General features: G+C 43.8%; 1 protein-coding gene and 2 long non-coding RNA genes across 3 annotated transcripts; all 3 read left to right on the plus strand.

The window, feature by feature from the left end:
- The first annotated feature begins 7,329 nt into the window (after positions 1-7,329).
- Positions 7,330-10,174, plus strand: LOC144888803 (PDZ domain-containing protein 11-like). The gene is made up of 6 exons (XM_078768017.1): positions 7,330-7,391; positions 7,798-7,879; positions 7,991-8,047; positions 9,603-9,701; positions 9,793-9,853; positions 9,965-10,174. The coding sequence occupies exons 1-6, from the start codon at positions 7,330-7,332 to the stop codon at positions 9,994-9,996; spliced, it is 393 nt and encodes a 130-aa protein (XP_078624143.1). The 3' UTR covers positions 9,997-10,174.
- An 8,099-nt stretch (positions 10,175-18,273) lies between these two features.
- On the plus strand, positions 18,274-20,221 carry LOC144888891 (uncharacterized). The gene is made up of 3 exons (XR_013621452.1): positions 18,274-18,538; positions 20,012-20,110; positions 20,202-20,221. It is a non-coding gene; the product is annotated as an uncharacterized LOC144888891 (long non-coding RNA).
- Positions 20,222-21,200: 979 nt separating this feature from the next.
- LOC144888890 (uncharacterized) lies at positions 21,201-21,432 on the plus strand. Its single transcript, XR_013621451.1, has 2 exons — positions 21,201-21,246; positions 21,358-21,432. It is a non-coding gene; the product is annotated as an uncharacterized LOC144888890 (long non-coding RNA).
- The last annotated feature ends 5,532 nt before the right edge of the window (positions 21,433-26,964 follow it).

Genomic DNA, 26,964 nt, shown 5'->3' on the forward strand with positions numbered 1-26,964 from the left:
CGGGTGTCCTGGGTTAACTCTAATTCTTGTTCTATTTCCCCCACCGGCATCCGATCGCCTTGGCTATCCATGGCACGATTCAAAATTTAGGTGTTAAATAAAATTTCGGCCACTCGTAATTTTGACCAAATTGTCCAAAAGATAGAAAATTTGGTTCGGGTTCCAAATCCCACTCCCCGACACCAATTGTTGCGGCCAATATTCAAAATTGATGTCCAAAATTTAGGCTAAATTTTTTTAATCCCAGGTTCCAAATCCCAACTCCTGACTACCAATTGTATTTCGAGTGAATAAATGGTGCAACAGCTGCCACGCTGGTAACGTGCACCAAACGGTCACAAAGCACGATGTGCAAGCTATACGTGAGTGCAGGTGCATTAACTTCGTGCATGGCGTGTGTAATGGTGCTTTGAAAAGGTGCTTTGTCTTTGGAAAAAAACAAAAACATTTGGTAACGACCATGACATTTTCCAAACTAGTCATTTTTGCACAAAACGAGGCCCAATTGTGAAGTCATGATATACGATCACCACAATGTCACTTCATACTAATTCTTTGCTGTGAAAAAGTTGAAGTTATTGGTTAAACCGAGGAAATGAAAAGCGCATTTAAACCAATGAGTGGACGATGCAAAGGAAGTTTAGGACAAGGCCAGGTGCTTGCACTTTGAGCTTCATCACATGGCAGCCACAGAAAACGAAGAGGCACAGAGTGTTGATGCGAGAAATGAACACAACGGTCAGCAGGTATTCATTCAACTCGACCTATACACTGCACAGGTACAATCCGTACAAACCAAGGAGGGAGTTCTTCGTCTGCAAGAAATGCCCGATTCAAAAAGAGCTGCTGCAGTGATATTCCGTTTTAAAGTAACTAGTACACCTGCTCACGACGGTAGTGGCTGGGGGAGTCGTGTTATTAGCCCCCATTGGGCTTGGTCTGAAACGGGGACTTATTAGTCCCCTACCGGTGTACACCGGAGGGGACTATAGGTTTGCACGCCGTCTGTCAGTCCGTCACGCAAAGAACAGTTTTCCGGACTTTATTTCTAAACGCTTAATGCTAATGATTTCAAACTTGGCACATCGTTTCCTCATGATAAGTTACAGGTCAAGATCGAACTTCACGACGTTTCGATGATTTTTAACAAAGTTATGGCACTTTGAACTTTGGGAATTCTGATAATTCTGATGATCCTTAACTCGGTGCCATTTTAAGTTTTAATTTCCTTTAAAAAAGATTTTCTCTGCAATAATTGGACCGATTGAGATCAAATTTTCACCAGAGGGGGGACTCGGTCGGCAGAATATTTTAATGGTAATTATCACGTCACAGGTCACATGGTTCGCCCGCCATATTGTTTTTCGTGAAAACACAAAAACCCCTTTTTCTCTGCAACGGCTGAACAGATCGAGGCCAAACTTTACAGGCAGAATCGCATACCCATGACGAACAAAAAAAAGTCTGCGAGCATGACGTCATGCATCACATGGTTTCAGAGTTATGACGTTTTTAAGCATGAACCTTTAAAACCGAGCTCCTCCCTCATTTTTGATCCAATCGAGGGGAAACTTCTAGGATCTGTTCAGCATGTCAGTCTACTAAAATGTCCTTTTGGAATTTGCGATAGGGCACGTGGTTTGGCAGATATCGTTAATTAAACGAAAATATTTTTTTTAAATGGATATCTCTTGAATCGCTAGTACCTCAGACCATGTTGGTAATTATATAATTCACATAGTGCAATACGTGCAGGCTGCTCCACGGAGCGACCTTGCGGGCTTATCAACGAGGCGAGGTGTGACACACATGTGTCTCAGCATACCTTACATCAAGTTTGAAAACCAGCATCAACCGTGCATAAATTTGCACATGGTTTCCTCATGATAAGTTACAGATCAAGTTCGAAATTCACGACGTTTCGATCATTTTTGACAAAGTTATGGCACTTTGAACTTTGGTAGGGGACATGTCTTGCAGCGCAATACGCAGAATGCTTGTTTCCTTTAAAAACCATTTTCTCTGCAATAATTGGACCGATTGAGATCAAATTTTCACCATAGGAGGGACTCGGTCTGTAGAATATTGTAATCGTAATTATGACGTCATGGGTCACGTGGTTCGGCCACCATATTGTTTTGAGTGAAAAGCCTGAAAAAACACTAAAATCCGATTTTCTCCAAAATGCCTGAACAAATCGAGGCCAAACTTTGCAGGCAAAATCGCATACCCATAAAAACCACCTTTAGAGGCCATTTTTCCCCACAAAGCGGGGGTTGGCCTTTTTCGGGAACCGTGGTTGTTGTTTTTTCGGTCCCCTTTTTGAAGCAATGTTTTATGGCCGGATGCCCTTCCTGACGCCAACCCTTTTTGCCGCCTTTAACGACAAACAGGGAACCAGTGAACCTGTACTCAATTTGCCGACCTCGGAAGGATGACAGGCTGAGTCAACCCCCCTGGCGTTAATTCAGCGATCGACCGGGATTCGAACCCAGGATCCTAGGATCCTAAGCCGGCACCCTAGCCGCTAGCCCAACACCAGGGTTAAAATCGCATACCCATGACGAACAAAAAAGTCAGCGAGCATGGCGTCATACGTCACATGGTTTCAGAGCTATGACGTTTTTAAGCATAAACCTTTAAAACCTAGCCCCTCCCTCATTTTTGATCCCATCGAAGGGAAACTTCACAGATGTGTTCAGCATATCAGTCTACTAAAATGGCATTTTGGAATTTGCGATAGGTCACGTGGTTTGGAAGAATCGTTACTTAAACGAAGATATTAAAATATATATATATCTCTCTTGAACCGCTTCATTGATCGACGTGAAACTTCATACTAGAGTAGAATTCATGAAAAGTAACAAGTGTGCACACTTTCAAGATGATTGGATGTGCGGTCTGGAAGCCAGAAGTTGTTATTGCATGAAGAAGAAGAGTCTTCGAGCTTCGGCAAATAATTAATTATCACATGTACAGACGTGCAGGCATCGTTCGACATGATCTCACGGGGTAACTCACGGTTTTATTATGTAGTGTTTGTTTTCTTGTATATTAAAAATTCAACAATTCTCATATCCGGATCCGGATTTAAGACCTTCACCAAAATTGATTTGGCTTGTTCTTGTCACCGCAACAACTAAACCACCACGTTTTGTTTTAATCCATCCACAACGTTTTGAAATATCTTGCTATATGTAGTTTTTGGTCCTATCACCCGGAGGTGAAGAATCACTAAAATTCTAGCATCCGGATTCGAATCTTCACCAAAATCAAATCGATTCGTCCTGGTCACACACCCAACCTCTCCACAAAATTTCGTTGGAATCTTTCACAACTTTTCGAGATATCCTGTTCACAAACAAATGGACAGGGGTGAAAACATAACGTCGGGTCTGGTGGAATGTTAATAACATGTGATTATTCATTGTACGGTGTTTGTGAGAAGTTTCTTGAAAAGTGTGAAGTTGCAGCGCGTCAACAGGTGGACTTTTCGCTTATTCTGCAAACGACCCTTCCAGTCGACGACCATCTGAGCACGGGTCAAGTGACCGGCCAACTCCACCGTCGCCGCCACGTGCTCGCTCTTCTCCACGAAGGCCGGATGGATCGCAGCGGCCACCGCGAAGCAGTCACAGGGTGCCCAGCCCGTGTTCGAGTGGCTTTTAGTCACAGTCGAGCAAAACTTCATGATGCTCTGTAAAAACTTTGCTTTCTCACTATAGTCAGGTTCACTATGTCAATAAATTATATTTCGTTCAAAATCATGGTAGATTAGCAAACCTATACATTTTTGGAAAGGTTATAGCATAAGGAAACTAAAAATCAATGTTTACATTTGGAGAGATACCTGTATGGCGGCCATTTTGGATTTTCAAAATGGCCACTGTAAAATACATATTTTGTTCTATTTCTGCCTCTAATTACCCTAAAAACTTTTTAAAATATACTAAACCTATATTTTCAGGGACAAGGAATCCAATGAAAGTATCAAATTAGTGCTATGGGGAATGGTAAGACACGAATCAAAGGTTTTGAATTGCAAAATACTGTCTTTATATTCACGATAAGTTGCATAATCAAATACATGTTATCATTTTGTACAGAGAGTTAATAACATCAAAATGTGTCACAATAATTCATATCACCAAACATACACAGGCAGTCAGCAAAATCATATATACACATGCAGTCAGTATAACTTCACATCTACACAGGCAGTCAATGACAAAATATACACAGGCAGTCAATGGCATCAAACATACACGATTACAGAATATGCCATTCAGAGTTCGTCATCACTGTCCTGTGTGTCGTATCCGACAATATAGTCCGCATCGTTTTCACAGTCCGTTCCACACAAGCAAAGGTCGGTCAAATTGATTGGCAAATCGAATTGGTCGAATGGTCGATCGAAGCGATTGGTCGAATTGGTCGATTGGTCGGATTGGTCGAATCGAATTGGTCGGAATTGGCAAATGTAAACAGTGATTTCAGATTTTCCATGTAATAACGTTTCCAAAAATGTATAGGTTTGCTAATCTACCATGATTTTGAACGAAAAAACATAGTGAACCTGACTACTACCACAGGCAAACAACGTCTCGTAGAAGTCCTGCAAGGCAAGGCACCAATGTTATATGATCTGGGACATTCTCAGACATTTTGTTTCCAGTGTATATCAAATTAGCGGAATAACAATTTCCCTTTTGTAGTTTGCAGAAAAATGAGAAATCGAGTGATAAGACTCTGCATGCTGCACATTTCGGGTTTGGGTTAGTTTTTAAAGAGAATTCGTGAAAAGATTACCCAGGGAACACTAACTGGAACAGAACTCCCAGGTAGCAACATGGAGGGGACAGCTGTACCGGTGGAGAACAGCAAACGCAGCTCCAGGATCAGCGAGGAAGTTAAATTCAGCACTCACGCTCTCGTTTCCTCTTCCTGTATGCAAACACACACACACACACACACACACATATATTATTACGTTTGTGAGGGGCAGGGATACCTTGGTTCAGGCAGAGTGTATAGATTAGTGTGCTCCGACTGTCGTGAAGAAGAAGAACCAGCTTGATGTACCATAAGTAGGGAATTTGTGTAGACCAGACTGCCGTGGAAGCTTGTATCTTCATCCCCATCACGAGGGGTGGGGCTTGTTAATTAGCGAGGGATTGTGGGTAAATTAACCCCCTGTGTGTAATTGCCTCTTTAATTTATTCCTTTGTTCCTTATGACACCGCACTAGACACCTAGCCAGAACTGCACATTTAAATACACTGAATGAATGATCGTTTTAAAGGCCATTTTCCCCGCTAAAGCGGGGGTTAGCCTTGCGGGCCCCATGACAATCATGGTTCCCTGTTTGGGGCAATGCTTTTATGGCCGGATGCCCTTCCTGGCGCCAAGCGCATTTAAATACACTAATTAATAAAAACTAACCGGAAGCCAGGCATGAAGCACTACCGCTGATGACCCCGACTTGGTAAGCGCACAAGGACAGGCAGCTCCATCGAGACACGCCCAAAGATCGGTGATTGGACGGGGGATTTGATTGATGGGAAGGACTCTTAAGATGGCACGCACCGGTTGGATCAGACACGGATACGTGTTGAGATGACGGATATGTTGCTGAGATGACGTCAGAGCCCGGAAGTTAAAAGAACGCTCTGACCGACATTTTCCCTCCTGCGCCTTATCGTTTTGGACTTTGGGTCGCATTTTGCTCTCTCCCAGCATCGACATTTTGTCTCTCGGCATCGACATCTTCTCGCCCCTTCTTTTGTTGGACACCATCACGAGCGATCGTGTGCCGACACCACGCTAGTGGTCGTGAAGAGGAAGAACCACAGACTGAGAACCACGGTTTTCCAAGCAGGAACTGCGAGTGGACAGGCGCGTCCTTTTCGGCTCGCGTGCGAGGCCCGTAGTGAAACGAGGGCGGACTGAGGCCGTCTCCCCGCCAAGGTCGGAACCGCGTCCGGATTGCGCGCACGCGGGCCTGAGACAATTCCTGACAATATTCGGGAGCCGCTCGCAGGAAAGTGCCAACCACACCTTTTATTTTTATATCATTATATTTCCCTTTGTCTGTGTACTGATTCTGTGTGGTGCGCTCCAATTTAGGAAGTTATTGTTATTTGACCATGTGTTCTTTGTTACCGGCATTTTCTTTAATATACCTGTTTATATTTGTACATTTTAATTCCGCGTTGTTTGAGTTAATTTTTTCCAGGGTTGAGGACTGCCGGTGGGATCCGTGAAGGTAAGTGCTCCGGCTTCTCCCCCCACTTTCCCCCACACATATTCTCCGCTAGATTTTGAACGCCTCGGAGTTAAAGCCCGTTCAGAAATCCGTTTCCTTGGAATATTTTAATCACCAAGAAATGGTGTCAAATGGTGACAAATGGCGACAAATGGTGTCAGGAGTGTAGGATTCGAACGTCGGACACTCGGTGTTTGAAGTTGCGAGTTTGACACCTGCTGAGGGCAAATTGCGCTCAGTTTTCGGAATCGAAATTTTTTAACGATTGTCTTTCTCTCGTCAAGGAGGAGGTAATCGTAGTACCGGGGTGTCCAAATTTTATCGTCGATTGAAGTACGAAGCGCAACATTACGTTTTTCGGAAATTTTAAAATCTTTTCTTTTCTGAGGTAAAAATACGCGGGGGCGGGAGAACTGCTTTCTCACCGCGGATGGCCGAGCGGGTTGGGGATCCCGAAGTGGATGGAAGGGGGCCGGAGATAGAGGGAGTGGAGGGTGGGATTGGAACTTCCCCCGTCCCGAGCATTAGTCCACCACCCCCCTCTCCTACGAAGGAGCTGGGAACATTGGGAACGGCCGTGATGCCCGACCAGGCCTTGGTTCGATCATGAAAGGGAAATGTTAAGGGACGAAATGAGGGAAATAAAAGGGGATGTTAATAAAAATGGGGAACAGATGGGAGAAATGAAGGACTAAATGAGGGGAATGAAAGGGGAATTAATTGAAGGCCTGTAGTGAGCAATCGGAAGCCTGTAGTGAACTGGCGAAGGTGATGACTAAAGACACGAAAGGCCATCGAGAGCAAACAAATGAAATAAAGAAAGAACAAAAGAATGAAAGTGGGACACAGGAGAAGCCATGGGCGGCAGAATTTGAATCAAAACGGGAGGATTTAACATTGGGAATGGAAGAGTGTGCAACCCAAGCTGATACACTTGGTGCACAGGAGAGGGGAAATTTAAATACGAAATGTTTGGAAGTAAATGGAGGAACTCAAATTTAAATGGGGAATGTTTGTTAACTGAGGAAGACCTCGAAGGTTATCGGGCTTGTGTAGATACCACAATGCACCAGCAGAGGGAGGAATTGGAACTTGTGCAGCACCAGGGCGGTGGTGCGGAGCAACAGTGGGTAAAAAATATTGGCGGTCCGTGTAACGGATTGCAGGTGTGACCGAACAAGCGCCAAATTCCAGGTGTGACCGAACAAGCATCAAATTGCAGGTGTGTCCGAACAAGCACTAAATCGTTGGCATGACCGAACAAGCACCCAATTGTTGGCGTGGCCGCGAACAAGCACTAAATCGTTGGCATGACCAAACAAGCACCCAATTGTTGGCATGGCCGAACAACCACCCAATCGTTGGCATGACCGAACAAGCACCCAATTGTTGGCATGACCGAACAAGCACCCAATTGTTGGCGTGGCCGAACATTCGAACAAGCACTTAAATTTTTTTTGGTGTGTTACATCGAGTAAATTGGCAAATGATTTCACTTTTTTATCCTTACACCTGCCTGTATCTGACCAAAGGTTGAGGCACCCAGACTACAACAATGACCTCACCCGTTTCCTCCCACGAACAGTCCACCTGCGCAAGCCACCTAGTGGTCAAGCATGTGCATCGCAACACTAATGCAGAACATGAATGCAGTTCAGCCATACATTTGCTTCATACCTTTCCTTCTCTCTATTCCCTCCATGCGAATGACTTTTGATCATGCAGTTGGGATTTAACATCAGAGGAGGTCGTGCATCGCAGCTTGGAATCTACGTGTCCAAGGTGAAGTAAAATACAAGTAAAAGTAACTGATTTGTAGAAATGGCCAGTTTGTGGTTAATATAATATAGGGTGACAGAATAATTCTGATGAGGTGGGCTCGCCTCTGAGCTTTTGAGTGTGGGTTTGATTCCCAAACTGACAAAGCTGTCAAAGTGTTCCTCTGAGGGCAAGGCCTAACATGCATGGTGTGGTGCAACATCGTGCCTGCGAAGAACTGATCGAACAGTTGAAAGTCGGGTGGCGAATCAAATGCAGATTAGACAGCTGAAAGATGCGTGCGACACCTCTATGCCAGCCTGTCTGACTGAACTACGATCAATTTCGGTCACATTTTTACATTCATGGGATGATGTAAAACGGTTAAGGAAATAGAGAGTAGTTACCATGGAGATACAGCATCAATTGTTTTTAATGTTTTGTTTGTTTTGGGGGTCTGGGTTGGCACTGCATTTTGGTACATATCCCAAGTTCCCTTGAAGAATTTGAGGCACCAAGGAAGTGTCGACTGGCACCTCGTTGAAACCACATCAGGTTGGGAGTCAGGTAGATCTTTACCGACAATGCGAGAGCAACAAGGTAATTTACATGAGATGAACTTGTGTTCCAGAAGTTTAGAATCAAAATTCGGAAAGGGAAGCTCCACTCGTTTTAAAACAGGATTCCTGCAGATCGTCAAGGAAACATCATTCCGCATCATTGTCTTGGAAAACAAAAACAAAGCACAATTGAATGGAAAAGGTAACTTGTATACTTTTTCCAGCAATTAATGTGGCGACCTTCTTGCGTCACCTGCGTGGTAAAGAAACAGCTGCACCATGCATTGGAATTGCTGGGAAATTCACACTAACCTCCTTCACATCACGTTTTTAACTCAACTGGACGTTCATCACATACTGAACCGTCTCGTCGTCGTCTCTCGCCCGTTAACTTTTCGACGTTAACACTCCAGCGTCCACAAATATCAACCGATTCTGATCAAACTTGACATGCAGCATCCTTTCCCCAAGGACCAGGTTGGTATTACATTTCAGCCCGATCCGTTGAAAAATGGCGGACTTAGGCGACCATTTTGTTTTTGGTCATGAAAACGACGTCAACACTCTCGCGTCCACAAATATTAACATTTTGATCAAACATAGAATGTTTAACCCTTACCACACAAGGTAGGTTGATATTGCATTCAAACCCGATCCGTCACAAAATGGCCGCCATATTGTTTTCAACTCCGAAACGACGTTAAGACTGACGTCCACAAATATTTATGGATTTTGATCAAACTTGGTGTGTAAAGTTGTCCAGTCAGTTCAGTTGAGTTCTGCTTCCCTGGGAGCTCTAGTTTTATATACAAGATGTGAAGTATTCCTTAATGATCGGATCAAGTGAGTGCTTTCCAAAATTTCCGTTGTTTGCTTTCACCGTTAGATGTTAACTCACAACGTGCTGTCGGTCCAGTGTCCAAGTCGAAGCCATTGTAAAGGCTGAAAGCAGAGCTTGATTTAAAACTGAAACGAAAACAAATGAAAGTTTACAGTGTGATGTAATCGTGTGCCTGTAGGTACTCCGTGGGTCCGACTCCGAGCGGGTTGGTTTAAAGGAAGGAGACCAGGTCTTGGTCGTTAACGGCACCGATTTCCAGGATATTGACCATGCAAAGGTACAGCTTAGGAAGGAAGAAGCTTGGTAGAGCGTAGGTAACAAGACGGGTAATTCAATGCAGTCGTTTAAATTCCTTTGGTTTGTTGCAGGCCGTACAGATCCTCAAGTCAGCTGCAGATATCACCATGAAGGTTCGATACTTCCCATACGGTGAGCAAGATTTTGGACAATTTGTCTCTGCACTACTATGCTTCCCTGTGCCTCGGCTAACCACGCTGAGCCGTGTTCCTCCCCTTCTAACACCTCTTCAATCTCCGTCAGGATTCAGGAAACAATTGGAGAGAAACGCATGAACTTGAGAATCAAGCTGATGGTAAAGTTAGAGAGTGGCGGACACATGCAAGCGACCAACCGGACATCATGTGTCCGCCAGTCGTCCTTTCTCATGCCTTCGGTGTAACATATGGAAGATGCCTCGTGAACCTGAAACAATTTGAATTGAACTGCAAATTAAAGATGGAAACGACACAAGACCATTAAATGGAACTTTTTAATCATTCTTGTTTGATATGTAAGCCATGAAGGCTTGCATGTCGCCCACCTCCATTTGCGCAGCGGGCGCGGCCCTCGTCGCCATGTGCGAGGGGCGCCATTTTGTGCGCCTGCAAACCCCACTGCCGCACCCTCATTAATTTCCTCTCCCAATTGTTCCACTTCCTCCCGGGGGTCCTGGGTTAACTCTAATTCTTGTTCTATTTCCCCCACCGGCATCCGATCGCCTTGGCTATCCATGGCACGATTCAAAATTTAGGTGTTAAATAAAATTTCGGCCACTCGTAATTTTGACCAAATTGTCCAAAAGATAGAAAATTTGGTTCGGGTTCCAAATCCCACTCCCCGACACCAATTGTTGCGGCCAATATTCAAAATTGGTGTCCAAAATTTGGGCTAAAATTTTTTCATCCCAGGTTCCAAATCCCAACTCCTGACTACCAATTGTATTTCGAGTGAATAAATGGTGCAACAGCTGCCACGCTGGTAACGTGCACCAAACGGTCACAAAGCACGATGTGCAAGCTATACGTGAGTGCAGGTGCATTAACTTCGTGCATGGCGTGTGTAATGGTGCTTTGAAAAGGTGCTTTTTCTTTGGGAAAAAAACAAAAACATTTGGTAACGACCATGACATTTTCCAAACTAGTCATTTTTGCACAAAACGAGGCCCAATTGTGAAGTCATGATATACGATCACCACAATGTCACTTCATACTAATTCTTTGCTGTGAAAAAGTTGAAGTTATTGGTTAAACCGAGGAAATGAAAAGCGCATTTAAACCAATGAGTGGACGATGCAAAGGAAGTTTAGGACAAGGCCAGGTGCTTACACTTTGAGCTTCATCACATGGCAGCCACAGAAAACGAAGAGGCACAGAGTGTTGATGCGAGAAATGAACACAACGGTCAGCAGGTATTCATTCAACTCGACCTATACACTGCACAGGTACAATCCGTACAAACCAAGGAGGGAGTTCTTCGTCTGCAAGAAATGCCCGATTCAAAAAGAGCTGCTGCAGTGATATTCCGTTTTAAAGTAACTAGTACACCTGCTCACGACGGTAGTGGCTGGGGGAGTCATGTTATTAGCCCCCATTGGGCTTGGTCTGAAACGGGGACTTATTAGTCCCCTACCGGTGTACACCGGAGGGGACTATAGGTTTGCACGCCGTCTGTCAGTCCGTCACGCAAAGAACAGTTTTCCGGACTTTATTTCTAAACGCTTAATGCTAATGATTTCAACCTTGGCACATGGTTTCCTCATGATAAGTTACAGGTCAAGATCGAACTTCACGACGTTTCGATGATTTTTAACAAAGTTATGGCACTTTGAACTTTGGGAATTCTGATAATTCTGATGATCCTTAACTCAGTGCCATTTTAAGTTTTAATTTCCTTTAAAAAAGATTTTCTCTGCAATGATTGGACCGATTGAGATCAAATTTTCACCAGAGGGGGGACTCGGTCGGCAGAATATTTTAATGGTAATTATCACGTCACAGGTCACATGGTTCGCCCGCCATATTGTTTTTCGTGAAAACACAAAAACCCCTTTTTCTCTGCAACGGCTGAACAGATCGAGGCCAAACTTTACAGGCAGAATCGCATACCCATGACGAACAAAAAAAAGTCTGCGAGCATGACGTCATGCATCACATGGTTTCAGAGTTATGACGTTTTTAAGCATGAACCTTTAAAACCGAGCTCCTCCCTCATTTTTGATCCAATCGAGGGGAAACTTCTAGGATCTGTTCAGCATGTCAGTCTACTAAAATGTCCTTTTGGAATTTGCGATAGGGCACGTGGTTTGGCAGATATCGTTAATTAAACGAAAATATTTTTTTTAAATGGATATCTCTTGAATCGCTAGTACCTCAGACCATGTTGGTAATTATATAATTCACATAGTGCAATACGTGCAGGCTGCTCCACGGAGCGACCTTGCGGGCTTATCAACGAGGCGAGGTGTGACACACATGTGTCTCAGCATACCTTACATCAAGTTTGAAAACCAGCATCAACCGTGCATAAATTTGCACATGGTTTCCTCATGATAAGTTACAGATCAAGTTCGAAATTCACGACGTTTCGATCATTTTTGACAAAGTTATGGCACTTTGAACTTTGGTAGGGGACATGTCTTGCAGCGCAATACGCAGAATGCTTGTTTCCTTTAAAAACCATTTTCTCTGCAATAATTGGACCGATTGAGATCAAATTTTCACCATAGGAGGGACTCGGTCTGTAGAATATTGTAATCGTAATTATGACGTCATGGGTCACGTGGTTCGGCCACCATATTGTTTTGAGTGAAAAGCCTGAAAAAACACTAAAATCCGATTTTCTCCAAAATGCCTGAACAAATCGAGGCCAAACTTTGCAGGCAAAATCGCATACCCATAAAAACCACCTTTAGAGGCCATTTTTCCCCACAAAGCGGGGGTTGGCCTTTTTCGGGAACCGTGGTTGTTGTTTTTTCGGTCCCCTTTTTGAAGCAATGTTTTATGGCCGGATGCCCTTCCTGACGCCAACCCTTTTTGCCGCCTTTAACGACAAACAGGGAACCAGTGAACCTGTACTCAATTTGCCGACCTCGGAAGGATGACAGGCTGAGTCAACCCCCCTGGCGTTAATTCAGCGATCGACCGGGATTCGAACCCAGGATCCTAGGATCCTAAGCCGGCACCCTAGCCGCTAGCCCAACACCAGGGTTAAAATCGCATACCCATGACGAACAAAAAAGTCAGCGAGCATGGCGTCATACGTCACATGGTTTCAGAGCTATGACGTTTTTAAGCATAAACCTTTAAAACCTAGCCCCTCCCTCATTTTTGATCCCATCGAAGGGAAACTTCACAGCTGTGTTCAGCATATCAGTCTACTAAAATGGCATTTTGGAATTTGCGATAGGTCACGTGGTTTGGAAGAATCGTTACTTAAACGAAGATATTAAAATATATATATATCTCTCTTGAACCGCTTCATTGATCGACGTGAAACTTCATACTAGAGTAGAATTCATGAAAAGTAACAAGTGTGCACACTTTCAAGATGATTGGATGTGCGGTCTGGAAGCCAGAAGTTGTTATTGCATGAAGAAGAAGAGTCTTCGAGCTTCGGCAAATAATTAATTATCACATGTACAGACGTGCAGGCATCGTTCGACATGATCTCACGGGGTAACTCACGGTTTTATTATGTAGTGTTTGTTTTCTTGTATATTAAAAATTCAACAATTCTCATATCCGGATCCGGATTTAAGACCTTCACCAAAATTGATTTGGCTTGTTCTTGTCACCGCAACAACTAAACCACCACGTTTTGTTTTAATCCATCCACAACGTTTTGAAATATCTTGCTATATGTAGTTTTTGGTCCTATCACCCGGAGGTGAAGAATCACTAAAAATTCTAGCATCCGGATTCGAATCTTCACCAAAATCAAATCGATTCGTCCTGGTCACACACCCAACCTCTCCACAAAATTTCGTTGGAATCTTTCACAACTTTTCGAGATATCCTGTTCACAAACAAATGGACAGGGGTGAAAACATAACGTCGGGTCTGGTGGAATGTTAATAACTTGTGATTATTCATTGTACGGTGTTTGTGAGAAGTTTCTTGAAAAGTGTGAAGTTGCAGCGCGTCAACAGGTGGACTTTTCGCTTATTCTGCAAACGACCCTTCCAGTCGACGACCATCTGAGCACGGGTCAAGTGACCGGCCAACTCCACCGTCGCCGCCACGTGCTCGCTCTTCTCCACGAAGGCCGGATGGATCGCAGCGGCCACCGCGAAGCAGTCACAGGGTGCCCAGCCCGTGTTCGAGTGGCTTTTAGTCACAGTCGAGCAAAACTTCATGATGCTCTGTAAAAACTTTGCTTTCTCACTATAGTCAGGTTCACTATGTCAATAAATTATATTTCGTTCAAAATCATGGTAGATTAGCAAACCTATACATTTTTGGAAAGGTTATAGCATAAGGAAAGTAAAAATCAATGTTTACATTTGGAGAGATACCTGTATGGCGGCCATTTTGGATTTTCAAAATGGCCACTGTAAAATACATATTTTGTTCTATTTCTGCCTCGAATTACCCTAAAAACTTTTTAAAATATACTAAACCTATATTTTCAGGGACAAGGAATCCAAAGAAAGTATCAAATTAGTGCTATGGGGAATGGTAAGACACGAATCAAAGGTTTTGAATTGCAAAATACTGTCTTTATATTCACGATAAGTTGCATAATCAAATACATGTTATCATTTTGTACAGAGAGTTAATAACATCAAAATGTGTCACAATAATTCATATCACCAAACATACACAGGCAGTCAGCAAAATCATATATACACATGCGGTCAGTATAACTTCACATCTACACAGGCAGTCAATGACAAAATATACACAGGCAGTCAATGGCATCAAACATACACGATTACAGAATATGCCATTCAGAGTTCGTCATCACTGTCCTGTGTGTCGTATCCGACAATATAGTCCGCATCGTTTTCACAGTCCGTTCCACACAAGCAAAGGTCGGTCAAATTGATTGGCAAATCGAATTGGTCGAATGGTCGATCGAAGCGATTGGTCGAATTGGTCGATTGGTCGAATTGGTCGAATCGAATTGGTCGGAATTGGCAAATGTAAACAGTGATTTCAGATTTTCCATGTAATAACGTTTCCAAAAATGTATAGGTTTGCTAATCTACCATGATTTTGAACGAAAAAACATAGTGAACCTGACTACTACCACAGGCAAACAACGTCTCGTAGAAGTCCTGCAAGGCAAGGCACCAATGTTATATGATCTGGGACATTCTCAGACATTTTATTTCCAGTGTATATCAAATTAGCGGAATAACAATTTCCCTTTTGTAGTTTGCAGAAAAATGAGAAATCGAGTGATAAGACTCTGCATGCTGCACATTTCGGGTTTGGGTTAGTTTTTAAAGAGAATTCGTGAAAAGATTACCCAGGGAACACTAACTGGAACAGAACTCCCAGGTAGCAACATGGAGGGGACAGCTGTACCGGTGGAGAACAGCAAACGCAGCTCCAGGATCAGCGAGGAAGTTAAATTCAGCACTCACGCTCTCGTTTCCTCTTCCTGTATGCAAACACACACACACACACACACACACACACACACACATATATTATTACGTTTGTGAGGGGCAGGGATACCTTGGTTCAGGCAGAGTGTATAGATTAGTGTGCTCTGACTGTCGTGAAGAAGAAGAACCAGCTTGATGTACCATAAGTAGGGAATTTGTGTAGACCAGACTGCCGTGGAAGCTTGTATCTTCATCCCCATCACGAGGGGTGGGGCTTGTTAATTAGCGAGGGATTGTGGGTAAATTAACCCCCTGTGTGTAATTGCCTCTTTAATTTATTCCTTTGTTCCTTATGACACCGCACTAGACACCTAGCCAGAACTGCACATTTAAATACACTGAATGAATGATCGTTTTAAAGGCCATTTTCCCCGCTAAAGCGGGGGTTAGCCTTGCGGGCCCCATGACAATCATGGTTCCCTGTTTGGGGCAATGCTTTTATGGCCGGATGCCCTTCCTGGCGCCAAGCGCATTTAAATACACTAATTAATAAAAACTACCCGGAAGCCAGGCATGAAGCACTACCGCTGATGACCCCGACTTGGTAAGCGCACAAGGACAGGCAGCTCCATCGAGACACGCCCAAAGATCGGTGATTGGACGGGGGATTTGATTGATGGGAAGGACTCTTAAGATGGCACGCACCGGTTGGATCAGACACGGATACGTGTTGAGATGACGGATATGTTGCTGAGATGACGTCAGAGCCCGGAAGTTAAAAGAACGCTCTGACCGACATTTTCCCTCCTGCGCCTTATCGTTTTGGACTTTGGGTCGCATTTTGCTCTCTCCCAGCATCGACATTTTGTCTCTCGGCATCGACATCTTCTCGCCCCTTCTTTTGTTGGACACCATCACGAGCGATCGTGTGCCGACACCACGCTAGTGGTCGTGAAGAGGAAGAACCACAGACTGAGAACCACGGTTTTCCAAGCAGGAACGGCGAGTGGACAGGCGCGTCCTTTTCGGCTCGCGTGCGAGGCCCGTAGTGAAACGAGGGCGGACTGAGGCCGTCTCCCCGCCAAGGTCGGAACCGCGTCCGGATTGCGCGCACGCGGGCCTGAGACAATTCCTGACAATATTCGGGAGCCGCTCGCAGGAAAGTGCCAACCACACCTTTTATTTTTATATCATTATATTTCCCTTTGTCTGTGTACTGATTCTGTGTGGTGCGCTCCAATTTAGGAAGTTATTGTTATTTGACCATGTGTTCTTTGTTACCGGCATTTTCTTTAATATACCTGTTTATATTTGTACATTTTAATTCCGCGTTGTTTGAGTTAATTTTTTCCAGGGTTGAGGACTGCCGGTGGGATCCGTGAAGGTAAGTGCTCCGGCTTCTCCCCCCACTTTCCCCCACACATATTCTCCGCTAGATTTTGAACGCCTCGGAGTTAAAGCCCGTTCAGAAATCCGTTTCCTTGGAATATTTTAATCACCAAGAAATGGTGTCAAATGGTGACAAATGGCGACAAATGGTGTCAGGAGTGTAGGATTCGAACGTCGGACACTCGGTGTTTGAAGGTTGCGAGTTTGACACCTGCTGAGGGCAAATTGCGCTCAGTTTTCGGAATCGAAATTTTTTAACGATTGTCTTTCTCTCGTCAAGGAGGAGGTAATCGTAGTACCGGGGTGTCCAAATTTTATCGTCGATTGAAGTACGAAGCGCAACATTACGTTTTTCGGAAATTTTAAAATCTTTTCTTTTCTGAGGTAAAAATACGCGGGGGCGGGAGAACTGCTTTCTCACCGCGGATGGCCGAGCGGGCTGGGGATCCCGAAGTGGATGGAAGCGGGCCGGAGATAGAGGGAGTGGAGGGTGGGATTGGAACTTCCCCCGTCCCGAGCATTAGTCCACCCCCCCTCTCCTACGAAGGAGCTGGGAACATTGGGAACGGCCGTGATGCCCGACCAGGCCTTGGTTCGATCATGAAAGGGAAATGTTAAGGGACGAAATGAGGGAAATAAAAGGGGATGTTAATAAAAATGGGGAACAGATGGGAGAAATGAAGGACTAAATGAGGGGAATGAAAGGGGAATTAATTGAAGGCCTGTAGTGAGCAATCGGAAGCCTGTAGTGAACTGGCGAAGGTGATGACTAAAGACACGAAAGGCCATCGAGAGCAAACAAATGAAATAAAGAAAGAACAAAAGAATGAAAGTGGGACACAGGAGAAGCCATGGGCGGCAGAATCTGAATCAAAACGGGAGGATTTAACATTGGGAATGGAAGAGTGTGCAACCCAAGCTGATACACTTGGTGCACAGGAGAGGGGAAATTTAAATACGAAATGTTTGGAAGTAAATGGAGGAACTCAAATTTAAATGGGGAATGTTTGTTAACTGAGGAAGACCTCGAAGGTTATCGGGCTTGTGTAGATACCACAATGCACCAGCAGAGGGAGGAATTGGAACTTGTGCAGCACCAGGGCGGTGGTGCGGAGCAACAGTGGGTAAAAAATATTGGCGGTCCGTGTAACGGATTGCAGGTGTGACCGAACAAGCGCCAAATTCCAGGTGTGACCGAACAAGCATCAAATTGCAGGTGTGTCCGAACAAGCACTAAATCGTTGGCATGACCGAACAAGCACCCAATTGTTGGCGTGGCCGCGGAACAAGCACCCAATTGTTGGCGTGGCCGAACAAGCACTAAATCGTTGGCATGACCAAACAAGCACCCAATTGTTGGCGTGGCCGCGGAACAAGCATCAAATTGCAGGTGTGTCCGAACAAGCACTAAATCGTTGGCATGACCAAACAAGCACCCAATTGTTGGCGTGGCCGAACAACCACCCAATCGTTGGCATGACCGAACAAGCACCCAATTGTTGGCATGACCGAACAAGCACCCAATTGTTGGCGTGGCCGAACATTCGAACAAGCACTTAAATTTTTTTTGGTGTGTTACATCGAGTAAATTGGCAAATGATTTCACTTTTTTATCCTTACACGTGCCTGTATCTGACCAAAGGTTGAGGCACCCAGACTACAACAATGACCTCACCCGTTTCCTCCCACGAACAGTCCACCTGCGCAAGCCACCTAGTGGTCAAGCATGTGCATCGCAACACTAATGCAGAACATGAATGCAGTTCAGCCATACATTTGCTTCATACCTTTCCTTCTCTCTATTCCCTCCATGCGAATGACTTTTGATCATGCAGTTGGGATTTAACATCAGAGGAGGTCGTGCATCGCAGCTTGGAATCTACGTGTCCAAGGTGAAGTAAAATACAAGTAAAAGTAACTGATTTGTAGAAATGGCCAGTTTGTGGTTAATATAATATAGCGTGACAGAATAATTCTGATGAGGTGGGCTCGCCTCTGAGCTTTTGAGTGTGGGTTTGATTCCCAAACTGACAAAGCTGTCAAAGTGTTCCTCTGAGGGCAAGGCCTAACATGCATGGTGTGGTGCAACATCGTGCCTGCGAAGAACTGATCGAACAGTTGAAAGTCGGGTGGCGAATCAAATGCAGATTAGACAGCTGAAAGATGCGTGCGACACCTCTATGCCAGCCTGTCTGACTGAACTACGATCAATTTCGGTCACATTTTTACATTCATGGGATGATGTAAAACGGTTAAGGAAATAGAGAGTAGTTACCATGGAGATACAGCATCAATTGTTTTTAATGTTTTGTTTGTTTTGGGGGTCTGGGAACCACATCAGGTTGGGAGTCAGGTAGATCTTTACCGACAATGCGAGAGCAACAAGGTAATTTACATGAGATGAACTTGTGTTCCAGAAGTTTAGAATCAAAATTCGGAAAGGGAAGCTCCACTCGTTTTAAAACAGGATTCCTGCAGATCGTCAAGGAAACATCATTCCGCATCATTGTCTTGGAAAACAAAAACAAAGCACAATTGAATGGAAAAGGTAACTTGTATACTTTTTCCAGCAATTAATGTGGCGACCTTCTTGCGTCACCTGCGTGGTAAAGAAACAGCTGCACCATGCATTGGAATTGCTGGGAAATTCACACTAACCTCCTTCACATCACGTTTTTAACTCAACTGGACGTTCATCACACACTGAACCGTCTCGTCGTCGTCTCTCGCCCGTTAACTTTTCGACGTTAACACTCCAGCGTCCACAAATATCAACCGATTCTGATCAAACTTGACATGCAGCATCCTTTCCCCAAGGACCAGGTTGGTGTTACATTTCAGCCCGATCCGTTGAAAAATGGCGGACTTAGGCGACCATTTTGATTTTGGTCATGAAAACGACGTCAACACTCTAGCGTCCACAAATATTAACATTTTGATCAAACATAGAATGTTTAACCCTTACCACACAAGGTAGGTTGATATTGCATTCAAACCCGATCCGTCACAAAATGGCCGCCATATTGTTTTCAACTCCGAAACGACGTTAAGACTGACGTCCACAAATATTTATGGATTTTCATCAAACTTGGTGTGTAAAGTTGTCCAGTCAGTTCAGTTGAGTTCTGCTTCCCTGGGAGCTCTAGTTTTATATACAAGATGTGAAGTATTCCTTAATGATCGGATCAAGTGAGTGCTTTCCAAAATTTCCGTTGTTTGCTTTCACCGTTAGATGTTAACTCACAACGTGCTGTCGGTCCAGTGTCCAAGTCGAAGCCATTGTAAAGGCTGAAAGCAGAGCTTGATTTAAAACTGAAACGAAAACAAATGAAAGTTTACAGTGTGATGTAATCGTGTGCCTGTAGGTACTCCGTGGGTCCGACTCCGAGCGGGTTGGTTTAAAGGAAGGAGACCAGGTCTTGGTCGTTAACGGCACCGATTTCCAGGATATTGACCATGCAAAGGTACAGCTTAGGAAGGAAGAAGCTTGGTAGAGCGTAGGTAACAAGACGGGTAATTCAATGCAGTCGTTTAAATTCCTTTGGTTTGTTGCAGGCCGTACAGATCCTCAAGTCCTGGACTGGACAACCTGCACAACCCTCCCATCTACTTTCTCAACAATCCTCTCCAATAAGTTCTGTCACTCAAGCTTTTGGGTCTCACTATCTGCCATGATCTTTCTTGGGAAAACCACATTTCCAAGCTGGCCTCCAAAGCCAGTCGCCGACTGGGCATCCTCCATCGTGCGAAGTCCTTCCTTGGCACACCTGAGCTCCTCACCACATACAAGGCTTTCATCCGCAGCTCAATGGAATACTGTTCTCCCCTATGGGCCGGTGCTCCTGCCTCACACCTAGCTCGGCTTCACGCTGTTGAAACCAAAGCTTTCAGAATCATTGGAATCTCCCGTGATGAAGCTATCTCTGAGGGCCTTTCACTCACTCACCGCAGGCAGGTAGGTGGTCTTTCTGTCTTCTACCGACTCCTCTCCGGCCATGCTCCCCCAGCTCTGTCTGTGCTTTGTCCCCCAAATATTCCTACAGGTCGCACAAGATCTGCCAGCAACCCTCTTCTGGTGAAACTGCCGAAATCTCGGCTCTCTGCTCACCTTCACTCCTTCATTCCTCTTTTCTCCCGCCTCTGGAACAAACTCCTACACTCCCTTCAATCCCACTCCTCCCTCCAGGTCTTTACAACAGCTGTTCACCACCATCTCTTATCTTCCCTCATCAAACCTTGATCTTTTCTACCCCCACTAATTCACCCCAGATCCACCTTGTTTGAAATTCCAACTTCTTCCCTGGAAGTCCTGGCAGTGTCCATATGTTTTATACCCCTCCCACCCCCCCTTCCCATGCCCCCCCCCAAAGGCCTCTCCCTCCCACAGATCTCTCAATGTCGCTGCTTTCAGATGTTGTGTTTGCGTTCCTCCCCCTCTCGCCCATCTTGTCTACCGCTCCCCATGTATATGTTTTATGTGTCGGTTTGTCTTTCTGTGTGATTAATGTTCGCTCTTTCACGAGCCTCGATCTTGTATACAAAAAAAAGAAAAAAAAGTCAGCTGCAGATATCACCATGAAGGTTCGATACTTCCCATACGGTGAGCAAGATTTTGGACAATTTGTCTCTGCACTACTATGCTTCCCTGTGCCTCGGCTAACCACACTGAGCCGTGTTCCTCCCCTTCTAACACCTCTTCAATCTCCGTCAGGATTCAGGAAACAATTGGAGAGAAACGCATGAACTTGAGAATCAAGCTGATGGTAAAGTTAGAGAGTGGCGGACACATGCAAGCGACCAACCGGACATCATGTGTCCGCCACTCGTCCTTTCTCATGCCTTCGGTGTAACATATGGAAGATGCCTCGTGAACCTGAAACAATTTGAATTGAACTGCAAATTAAAGATGGAAACGACACAAGACCATTAAATGGAACTTTTTAATCATTCTTGTTTGATATGTAAACCTTGAGTAGTATTTCGAGTGAATAAATGGTGCAACAGCTGCCACGCTGGTAACGTGCACCAAACGGTCACAAAGCACGATGTGCAAGCTATACGTGAGTGCAGGTGCATTAACTTCGTGCATGGCGTGTGTAATGGTGCTTTGAAAAGGTGCTTTTTCTTTGGGAAAAAAACAAAAACATTTGGTAACGACCATGACATTTTCCAAACTAGTCATTTTTGCACAAAACGAGGCCCAATTGTGAAGTCATGATATACGATCACCACAATGTCACTTCATACTAATTCTTTGCTGTGAAAAAGTTGAAGTTATTGGTTAAACCGAGGAAATGAAAAGCGCATTTAAACCAATGAGTGGACGATGCAAAGGAAGTTTAGGACAAGGCCAGGTGCTTGCACTTTGAGCTTCATCACATGGCAGCCACAGAAAACGAAGAGGCACAGAGTGTTGATGCGAGAAATGAACACAACGGTCAGCAGGTATTCATTCAACTCGACCTATACACTGCACAGGTACAATCCGTACAAACCAAGGAGGGAGTTCTTCGTCTGCAAGAAATGCCCGATTCAAAAAGAGCTGCTGCAGTGATATTCCGTTTTAAAGTAACTAGTACACCTGCTCACGACGGTAGTGGCTGGGGGAGTCATGTTATTAGCCCCCATTGGGCTTGGTCTGAAACGGGGACTTATTAGGTTTACTCTCCATGAAATGAAGAATAACCTATTATTATTCCCAAAGTGTTTCCTTATTATTCTTCCACCCTATTTTGCACCTCTGAAAACTTTAAAATTAAGTTTCTCAGCAACCGCTGGTCAGATTGACAGGAAATTTTCATCAAATGATCGGCTCGGCTCGTATAATTTTTAATGCTAATTATGACGTCATAGGTCACGTGGTATGGGCGCCATCTTGGAAAACACCTTCAACTTTGCCCCTCTATATCGCCAGAACACCTCAATGGAAAAATTTGAGTCATGGCTCATTCTAAAGAACTCTGCAATGGGACCAATAAATGTTTATTTAGTATATCAAAAATGCTGACGTGAAGAGGTTATAATTCGTCAAACACACATCTTTGCTCCCACGTAAATGATATTTTTTCCCCAGATCCTTAGTTTAAAAAAACTCAGAATGCAAAAAATTTTGAAGTCATATCTCACATGGTTCGGCCGCCATATTGTTTTTCGTGAAAAACACGAAAACCCCTTTTTCTCCGCAACAGCTGAACAGATCGAGCCCAAACTTGGCATGTATAGTCGCATACCCATGTCGAACAAAAAGTTCAGTGATCATGACGTCATGCATCACATGGTTTTGGAGTTATGACATTTTAAGCATAAACTTAAAATGCTATCTTCTCCATAATTTGTGAATATATCGAGTGGAAACTTTACACAAATATTCCCCATGGGGGGAAGTTTAAGTAATACTTGAAAAGTTTTTATCAGTTACACGGTTTGGCCGCAATTAATAATTGAAGGGAAAATCAAAAAAGCTTCTAACTATTGAACCACTGCATTGATCGACGTTGTTTTTTTTTTTTTGTTTTTTTTTTTGTATACTGAATCGAGGCTCGTGAAAGAGCTAAGATCGAGGCTCGAGGCTCGTAAGAGCTAATCGAGGCTCGTAAGAGAGGCTCGTAAGGCTCAAAGGCTCAAAGAGGCTCGTAAGAAAGACTTGAATCGTAAGAAAGAAAGAACGAGGCTCGTAAGAAAGAAAGACTTGAAACGTAAGAAAAGACTTGAAGCCTTTGAGAGGCTCAAAGAGCTAATCGAGGCTCGTAAGAAAGACTTGAATTTTTAATGCGTAGTAGATCGCATCAAGCAGAACAAGTGTGTAAAATTTCAACATGATTGATTGTACGGTCTCAAAGCTAGAAGTCTTTATTGTTGAAAGAAGAAGAAATGCAGCGTTTTTCTTACCAGGCCATGTGACTCAATGTGCTACTGCCATTTTAATGACTTATTAGTCCCCTACCGGTGAACACCGGAGGGGACTATAGGTTTGCACGCCGTCCCTCCGTCTGTCAGTCCGTCAGTCCGTCAGTCCGTCAGTCCGTCAGTCCGTCAGTCCGTCAGTCCGTCAGTCCGTCAGTCCGTCAGTCCGTCAGTCCGTCCGTCACGCAAAAAACAGTTTTCCGGACTTTTTTTCTAAACTCTTAATGCTAATGATTTCAAGCCTGGCACATCGTTTCCTCATGATAAGTTACAGATCAAGTTCGAACTTCACGACGTTTTGATCATTTTTGACAAAGTTATGGCACTTTGAACTTTGGGAATTCTGATAATTCTGATGATCCTTAACTCAGTGCCATTTTAAGTTTTAATTTCCTTTATAAAAGATTTTCTCTGCAATAATAGGACTGATTGAGATCAAATTTTCACCGTAGGGGGGGACTCGGTCTGTAGAATATTTTAATGGTAATTATGACGTCACAGGTCGCGTGGCTCGGCCGCCATATTGTTTTTCGTGAAAACACGAAAACCCTTTTTTCTCTGCAACGGCTGAACAGATCGAGGCCAAACTTTGCAGGCACAATCGCATACCCATGATGAACAAAAAAGTCACCGAGCATGACGTCATGCGTCACATGGTTTCAGAGTTATGACGTTTTTAAGCATAAACCTTTAAAACCGAGCTCCTCTGTCATTTTTAATCCAATCGAGGGGAAACTTCTAGGATCTGTTCAGCATGTCAGTCTACTAAAATGTCCTTTTGGAATTTGCGATAGGGCACGTGGTTTGGCAGATATCGTTAATTAAACGAAAAAAAAATAAAAAATAGGATTTCTCTTTATTCCAGAGTTCTCCTCAAGCCGCACCGCGCGCCCTCAGCCTCGTCTCGCGAACGTCAACAGCGCGACACAGCGCGCGCTTTCCGGAGGGGCGGAGCCAAGCTGAGCAACATATATATATACACATCGATCATTGATCGTGAACCGGAAAATATAATAAATTACTGATATTTAGCGACTCGAAAGGTTCTTTATCAACAACCTATTTTCTCGTGCTTCTGCTGACCTGTCTGCAAAGTGTATAAATCGAAGTCCCGAGTGCGAATCACAGGTGAGCCCGTCCTGAGGTAATTAGCGATTGGGAATGATTCAGAACCTGTGGGTAAATAACCCTTGGTAATTTCCCCAACCGTTTTCCAGTCGACAGACTGCCGGTAGGGGACATGTATTGCAGCGCAATACTCAGAATGCTTGTTGGACAAATATCGTGATTTTGTTACCTTCAATTAACCCCCTGTCTTATTAGTCCCTTTCCGGTGTACACCGGAGGGGACTATAGGTTTGCACGCCGTCCCTCCGTCTGTCAGACCGTCAGCCCGTCACGCAAAGAACAGTTTTCCGGATTTGTTTTCTAAACGCTTAACGCTAATGATTTCAAACTTGGCACATGGTTTCCTCATAAGTTACAGATCAAGTTCAAAACTCACGACGTTTCGATAATTTTTGATAAAGTTATGGCACTTTGAAATTTGGGAATTCTGATAATTTTGATGATCCTTAACTCAGTGCCATTTTAAGTTTTAATTTCCTTTAAAAAAGATTTTCTCTGCAATAATTGGACCGATTGAGATCAAATTTTCACCGTTGGGGGGGACTCGGTCTGTAGAATATTTTAATGGTAATTATGACGTCACAGGTCACGTGTTGTGGCCGCCATATTGTTTTTCGTGAAAACACGAAAACCCCTTTTTCTCTGCAACGGCTGTACAGATCGAGGCCAAACTTGTGAAGATATCGAGTGGAACCTTTACACAAATATTCCCCATGGGGGGAAGTTTAAGTAATACTTGAAAAGTTTTTATCAGTTACACGGTTTGGCCGCAATTAATAATTGAAGGGAAAATCTAAAAAGCTTCTAACTATTGAACCACTGCATTAATCGACTTGAATTTTTAATGCATAGGAGATCTCATCAAGCAGAATAAGTTTGTAAAATTTCAACATGATTGGTTGTACGGTCTCAAAGCTAGAAGTCTTTATTGTTGAAAGAAGAAGAAACGAGGCCTTTTTTCTTACCAGGCCATGTAACTCAATGTGCTACTGCCATTTTAATGACTTATTAGTCCCCTACCGGTGTACACCGGAGGGGACTATAGGTTTGCACGCCCTCCCTCCGTCAGTCTGTCATTCCGTCAGTCTGTCATTCCGTCACGCAAAGAACAGCTTTCCGGACTTTCTTCTAAACTCTTAATGCTAATGATTTCAAACTTGGCACATGGTTTCCTCATGATAAGTTACAGATCATGTTCGAAACTCACGACGTTTCGATCATTTTTGACAAAGTTATGGCACTTTGAACTTTGGGAATTCTGATAATTCTGATGATCCTTAACTCAGTTCCATTTGAAGTTTTAATTTCCTTGAAAAAATATTTTCTCTGCAATAATTGGACCGATTGAGATCAAATTTTCACCGTCGTGGGGACTCGGTCTGCAGAATATTTTAGTGGTAATTATGACGTCACAGGTCACGTGGTTCGGCCGCCATATTGTTTTTCGTGAAAACACGAAAACCCCTTTTTCTCTGCAACGGCTGTACAGATCGAGGCCAAACTTGGCATGTATAATTGCATACCCGTGACGAACAAAAAGGTTAGTGATCATGACGTCATGCATCACATGGTTTTGGAGTTATGACATTTTAAGCATAAACTTAAAATGCTATCTTCTCCATAATTTGTGAAGATATCGAGTGGAAACTTTACACAAATATTCCCCATGGGGGGAAGTTTAAGTAATACTTGAGAGGTTTTTATCAGTCACACGGTTTGGCCGCAATTAATAATTGAAGGGAAAATCTAAAAAGCTTCTAACTATTGAACCACTGCATTAATCGACTTGAATTTTTAATGCATAGGAGATCTCATCAAGCAGAATAAGTTTGTAAAATTTCAACATGATTGGTTGTACGGTCTCAAAGCTAGAAGTCTTTATTGTTGAAAGAAGAAGAAACGAGGCCTTTTTTCTTACCAGGCCATGTAACTCAATGTGCTACTGCCATTTTAATGACTTATTAGTCCCCTACCGGTGTACACCGGAGGGGACTATAGGTTTGCACGCCGTCCCTCCGTCAGTCTGTCATTCCGTCAGTCTGTCATTCCGTCACGCAAAGAACAGCTTTCCGGACTTTCTTCTAAACTCTTAATGCTAATGATTTCAAACTTGGCACATGGTTTCCTCATGATAAGTTACAGATCATGTTCGAAACTCACGACGTTTCGATCATTTTTGACAAAGTTATGGCACTTTGAACTTTGGGAATTCTGATAATTCTGATGATCCTTAACTCAGTTCCATTTGAAGTTTTAATTTCCTTGAAAAAATATTTTCTCTGCAATA

This window comes from Myxine glutinosa, chromosome 14, assembly GCF_964187855.1.
Source record: "Myxine glutinosa chromosome 14, kmMyxGlut1.1, whole genome shotgun sequence".
In the NCBI taxonomy this organism is placed as follows: Eukaryota; Metazoa; Chordata; class Myxini; order Myxiniformes; family Myxinidae; genus Myxine; species Myxine glutinosa.